This window comes from Belonocnema kinseyi, chromosome 9, assembly GCF_010883055.1.
Source record: "Belonocnema kinseyi isolate 2016_QV_RU_SX_M_011 chromosome 9, B_treatae_v1, whole genome shotgun sequence".
Lineage (NCBI taxonomy): Eukaryota > Metazoa > Arthropoda > Insecta > Hymenoptera > Cynipidae > Belonocnema > Belonocnema kinseyi.
In genome coordinates, this window is record NC_046665.1 from 27,536,963 (window position 1) to 27,543,215 (window position 6,253).

At 29.2% G+C, this 6,253-nt stretch overlaps 2 protein-coding genes across 2 annotated transcripts; both read right to left on the reverse strand.

The window, feature by feature from the left end:
• Positions 1-621: 621 nt before the first annotated feature.
• Positions 622-3,314, reverse strand: LOC117179464. Its single transcript, XM_033371308.1, has 4 exons — positions 3,226-3,314; positions 2,872-3,130; positions 2,703-2,788; positions 622-827 (listed from the first exon to the last, which is right to left on the reverse strand). Exons 1-4 carry the CDS (start codon positions 3,226-3,228, stop codon positions 804-806), a joined length of 372 nt encoding a protein of 123 aa, XP_033227199.1. The 5' UTR covers positions 3,229-3,314; the 3' UTR covers positions 622-803.
• Positions 3,315-3,492: 178 nt separating this feature from the next.
• On the reverse strand, positions 3,493-5,902 carry LOC117179463. Its single transcript, XM_033371307.1, has 3 exons — positions 5,705-5,902; positions 3,733-3,878; positions 3,493-3,633 (listed from the first exon to the last, which is right to left on the reverse strand). Exons 1-3 carry the CDS (start codon positions 5,874-5,876, stop codon positions 3,508-3,510), a joined length of 444 nt encoding a protein of 147 aa, XP_033227198.1. The 5' UTR covers positions 5,877-5,902; the 3' UTR covers positions 3,493-3,507.
• Positions 5,903-6,253: the final 351 nt, after the last annotated feature.

The window sequence follows — 6,253 nt, forward strand, 5'->3', positions numbered from 1 at the left end:
TCTGGTGTACTGGATCCTTCTTAAAATATTTAAAATCTTTCAATGTTTTGAAAGTTTTAAAATCTTTGTGAAATATTCGAAATCTTTGTGATCTTGTAAACACGCCTTTTTCAAATACTTGAATCCCTTTTAAGTCTTTGAAATCCGTCAACTCGTTTAGAAATGTTCAAAATCCTCTTAAATATTTCAAAATCGTTAGAATTATTTTGTAACATTGTAAAATCGGGTGCATACTCAAAAATCGAGTAGTCGACCGCTCGAAAACTGCTTTAAAAACAAAACTTTCAAATTCAATGTTATTGGGAGATATTTAAAGAGATTTTCAGGTTTTCAAGATCCAAAAAAAATTCCAGGAGAATTCCAGGTTTTCAAGGTTTTCCAGAAAGAAATTTACACACTCTCACGTTGCCGTTTTATTTGGGCAACTTTTTTGGAAATCAAAAGATTCGTTTTGTCCGCCTCCATTTCAGCTTCATGTGGATCTATTCCTAGTACCTTGATGAGGAAATATTTATAAATATCTGAAAAATAAAATTAATCAATATTGAAATATTTTTTTAAACATACACCACACAACATCAAGTATGCTTAAGATATTTGCCTTTAATAGCTCGAACCTTCTTCGGTTTCAAATGCTTTACCGGGGCCTGTTTGCCTTTATTTCTGTTACTTGGACGTCCAGTAACAGTGCTCTCTGCGAGCAAATCTTAGCCGAACAAACCTACCAACATTTTCCGTACGAATGTTTTTTTAGTTTTCATGTTTACCTCATAAAATGCTAGGGAATATACATCATGTGGTATCTAAACTCCACGGCCAAGATGTATCTGAAGCGAAACAGGTATACATCTTTAAAAATATTTTTAAGGGTTACAGAATTGTAACAGTTGCTAGTTATTTTTATTAATTCTAAATAATTGTAAATAGTTGTAAATTCTAAAGATCAATCCTAAAATTTATGGAAAAAGCCTTTCGAGGAAGAAAGCTCGATTTTCGTGATGAGATTTCAATTAAATGAAATTTAAATTAAAGGCATTAAATTTGACAATAGAACATTAAATTAGCTCTAAATTCCCTATAAGTTTTTAGTCCATTTTTAACTTGAAATATTCTATAATTTATTTACTTACATATTTCAATTAAAAAGAGTTCAGATTCTAATACTGGGTTTTAAATGTTTTATATATTTTATAAGTAATCCAATTTTATATTAGATAACAACTTTTTTCTCCAATTTTTACATTGCCAAGGTGTTTTAAAATATTTCAGTTCCAAGATTTCTTTTATTTCTTACTGGACTATATTTTTTAGCACCTTATTATACAGATGTATGAAATTTTTTTCATATATCAAATAAGGAGACAGTAAGGGGAAAATAATGAAATTTGTTACCAAGATAGAGGAATAAATTATTTTCAATATAATAAATGTGAATACTATCCGGTACTAGGTACATTAAGTCAAATTTAAAATGCTAAAAATTTCTATAATTCAAATGATGATTTTTTATCCAAATAGTCGAATTCTAAAGAAAAATGTATGTGTTTTCAATTAAATAGTTTAAATATATAAGTAATAAAGATCAATCTAAAAAAATGGAAGTTTAATTTTGAGTAAAAAAGTTTAATTTGAACAAAACAAAATTTCAACAAAAGACTTTAATTTTCAACTGAAATGATCAATATTGAAGCAAAAAAAAAATGATTTAACTTTCAACCAAATAGTTGAATTTTCAATCAAAAAAGATTTTTTATTTTCAGAAAAAATGTTTCATTTAAATTGTTGCATTTGCAAGCCAAAAAGACGAATTATTTCATAAAACAGATACATTTTTAACAAAAAAAGAGGGATGTAATTCTCAAGAAAGTAATTCAATTTTCTACAAAACAAGTTGAATTTTCAACTTAAAAACACAAATTTTCAACCAAAAATGATGAATTTTTAACAAAATTTTTAACCAACTACTTAAATTTTTAAAGAACAATTAAATATTAAACAAAACAAAATCAAATTTGAAACCAAATGATAACATTTTGAACGGAAAAGAACGATTCTCAGCGATACATAAAATAATAGACCTTTCAACAACAAACTAGTTGGATTTTCTTATTGGGTTCTTTTAAATCAGTTCTCTACTCAGTGAAAAAACGAGAAAAGCGGGAGAGAGAGAGAGAGAGAGAGAGAGAGAGAGAGAGAGAGAGAGAAGAATATAGAAAAGAAAACAGGAATTTTCATGATTTGTAGACTAAAGAATAATCGTTAAAATATACATTGACGTTTATTTTTATAACCTTCGAAACATTAAGTTAGAAAATTGGAAATTTCGCCCAGAAAATTAATTTTAAGTTAAAAAGTTAATTTAAAACTGCACACTTTTTGATTTTTGACAGAAAATTAAGGGCACGCTAATCAAACTATGTTGGCCAAAGCATTAAATTAAGGCCCTTAATATCGCATATTCCAATACAAAATGGTAAAATAGGAGAAAAAAGGGAAATTTAATAAAAAAGGGGAATTACAGGGTAAAGATTGTGACCTTGGGAATCGACGAAAAGCCTCTTCCATATATTTTGTGCAGTCATTTGTGGTCATGAAAAAACAAGTCCTCAAGAATCTGCGAAAATAAATTATCCCTTTCCAGGGTTTTCGATTCAGAATGATTTGTGCAAATTCAAAGAGATGGCCCTTTCGTAAATACTCACATGATTATTAGTTACTTTACTCACTGGAGCATTCGGTTCGTCTCCACCTTGTTCTTTGAAAGATGACCTTATTTCAGTGAACATGGCTTAAATAATAATATAATACAGAATCACTTGCTGTCTTATAATACATCAACTGCAATTTTAATATACAAAGGACAATACGAACCATGAATCAAATCACACTTCATCATGGCCATTTCTTGCCATTCTTCATTGAGAGTTCGAACCCTCTTTGAATTGTCTTGTGTTTCTCTCAATTGATTCTCCAGATCTAAAGAAGCTGATCGAACTTCTTCCAATTGTTGTTTCAGAACCTCCTTCTCCAGGTTACTATCTTGCAACTTTTTTTGACAGCACTGTGGTAAGTCGTTAATGTCGACACTTTTTTTTTGAAATTCCAACAAGTCAAGCGCATTTTTCTTCATCTGAAAAAAGACAAAAGTCAATAAATAGCTTACAGCATTATGAAGGAATACCCTAAAGTGTTCAATGTGGTTTTGCGGCTTGGCTAATTTCTTACCATACTGTCTGCGAATGCATTATTGCGATAGACTGATGTCGGTGGTTGTGACTGGACTGTCTTAGAGGTATTGGTGTTTGTCTTGAGACTGGTATTATCTCTTACATATTTTTACGGCTTGAGGAGGTCTCACGGCAGCACAATTCTTAAAAATGGAAAGGCTCTTTATTTTTGCATTTTCCTGATGTGTCATTCCATTACTGGTCCCTCCAATATTTTCTGATTTCGATAACTGGTTCGGTAACTGATCCATATCATTGTCATTGTTAATATTGAGGTGGTTCATGTCACCTCCTGTAATTCCATCTGAAAAGCCGACGTCTTATGTATCTGAGGTGTCACATGCTGTCTTTTTTCAGACTGCTGTTTCTTTAAGTTCGATAATCTGGAATTTAAAATGTCTTCGACCTAGAATATTGTAAGTAATTATGATTTAATATGCGTAACCACATTCAATGTCGCAGATTTGAAGACCTTTAGGTAGACTAATTTTATATACACACTAACCTTACGCTTCGGATGTTGAACAGGCTTTCTCCTGGTTTGAATTTCAACTTCCGTGTCTGTAGTTTCTAGAGCTGGCTCGAAGAACCTTTTTGGTGGCTTCCTGAGTCTGCCTGCCTCTAAAACTTGGTCGACTTCTTCTACAGTATCTTAAATAATAATCATTTTTCATTCATGATGACTCTATTATCGTCTCATTGCTTCTTTCGAACTTCATGCGATTCAGAATAAAGTTTGAAATGTAAAATGTTCAAATAATTTGTTTGTCTGACAATTAATTTTTTACATGTGTTTCAGACATATCAGGGGAGCGATCGGCGGACGATTTTAAATTCCCGATTTTACCTGGTCAAGTTCTTCTATTTTTTGATTTTGTAGATTTGATTTTCCCGGCCAACCAAACGTGGCATATTAATACTTTCTGTTAAGCGCAAACATTTATTTTAATTCATAACGTTCATTATGAATATCCTTTTACAATACAGATAAAAAAATTACAAAATAAATAAATAAATTTATAACAAATGTTTAAATTTGCACTAAAACGTCAATTAAAAAAATGAAATAGTTAAATTTTTCGTTGAAAAAATTAATTTTCAACTAAAAATGACGGATTCTCAAGAAAATAGTTCAATTTTTAACATAAATCAACATAAATTCACCATTTTTTTTTTAATTTCTATTATTTGCTGCAAAATTAAATTATTTTGTTCAAAGTTCAACAATTCTTTGTTAAAAGGTCATACTACTTGCTTGAAAATTCAACACTATTGTAGAAAAGTTATCTTTGTAACTTTATAATTCAACGGTTTGACTGAAATTTTGTATCTTGCAGACTAATCTGTTAAAATTCATCTTTTTAGATCAAAAATTTAATTCACTGGTTAAAAGTTAATAAAATTCCTTCAAAGTCCATTTTTTTGTACCCATTTGTTATTTTAAGTGAAAATATCGTTTCTTTTGAGTTAAATTAATTTTTTGAAAATAAGAAGTTAAATATCTTATGGAAAAATTGTTATTTTGAGTTGAAAATTTAACAATTTGGTATAAAATTTAACTATTCGGTACAAAATTAAAATGTTTTGTAGGAAATAATTTTTTTTTATATTGGGAATTAATTTTCTTCGATAAAAATTACACTAATTCATTTTCGCTTAAAAACATATTTTTTGTACCTTAAGACTGCAACTATTCAGTTCAAAAAATTTAGAAAAGAAAGAAATATAGACTAAAAAAATCAAATAAAGTTAGAGCTAACATCACATCCATTGTTCAAAAGATTTAGTTAAAAGTTTGTGTCATTTGTTGTAAATTCTTTTTTTTTGTAGAAAATTCAATTATTTGGTTAGAAATGTATGTATTTTGTTGAAAATTCGTTTTTCTGGTATATAATGAATTTTTTTATTAAAAATGCAACTCATGGTTAGAAATTAATCTGTTTCAGTCGAGGATTCAAGTACTTTTGTTTAAAACTCGTCTTTTTTGTTATATTTAACTGTTTTCTATTTAAAAATAAAAGCTTTTGTGTTTTGAATATATGCTATAATATTTTTTGTTAAAAATTAGTGTTTGCAAATTGAAAATGCAACTGTGTCGTTGAAAATTTGTTTCTTTCATTGAAAAATGCAAGTACTTGGTTGAAAGTTGAACTACTTTGTTAAAAACTAATCTTTTAGGTTGAACATTCATTTTAGTTCAAAATTCATCTCATCGTTCGAAAGCTTTACTATTTTTTTTTTTTGAAAATTCTACTTTTTGTTTTAAAATTGATGGTTTTGACTGGAAATTTAACTTCCATTTTTTGTTGGAGATTTATATTTTTTAGTAGAACATTCAACTGTTTGGTTTCGAATTCATGTATTTGGGGGGGGGGGGGGGGAGACAGGCCGGCATTTTTTTACTTCAAATACATAGATAATAAACAATAACACATAGATAATACACAATAATATTTTATACTTAGTTTTGTACTTACTGGCAATGAAACTTATTGTACCATATGATACTTCATTTTCTTTATTATTAAATTTGTATGTTTGTAGCGTAGAGTGCTTTACTTCGTCATATTTTGGCACGGCACTCAACGGAACTTTTTGAGTTTTTTGTGTTCCACACTCAATGAGTAATGCGAACTTTCCATCACACATTTTTACGAACTTATCCTTCTACCTTCTCGAAAAAGCCGTTACACAAGTATCACAAGTTTCTTGAAGAAGGCGGTAACCGGAAGGAAATTGCGGTCGCCGGTCGCAGAAGTATGGCGGAAAATGATGTTACGCCAATCATTTGTAACATTTCCTTTTATCTCACATCTAATTGGATTGCCCAATAATTCCGTCTCTGCGCAAACGCTGTGGCAATTTAAAAAAAAATTAAGATCCGAAGCATCTGAAATGTAAAAAAATAATATTTGTATCCGCACCAAGTAAGTACCTTATCTTCTTATAAATTATTACGTATTATAGTAAAGAAATATATCAATTTAGGTTTAAAATAAAAAATAAACAGTACGAAATAATTCTTT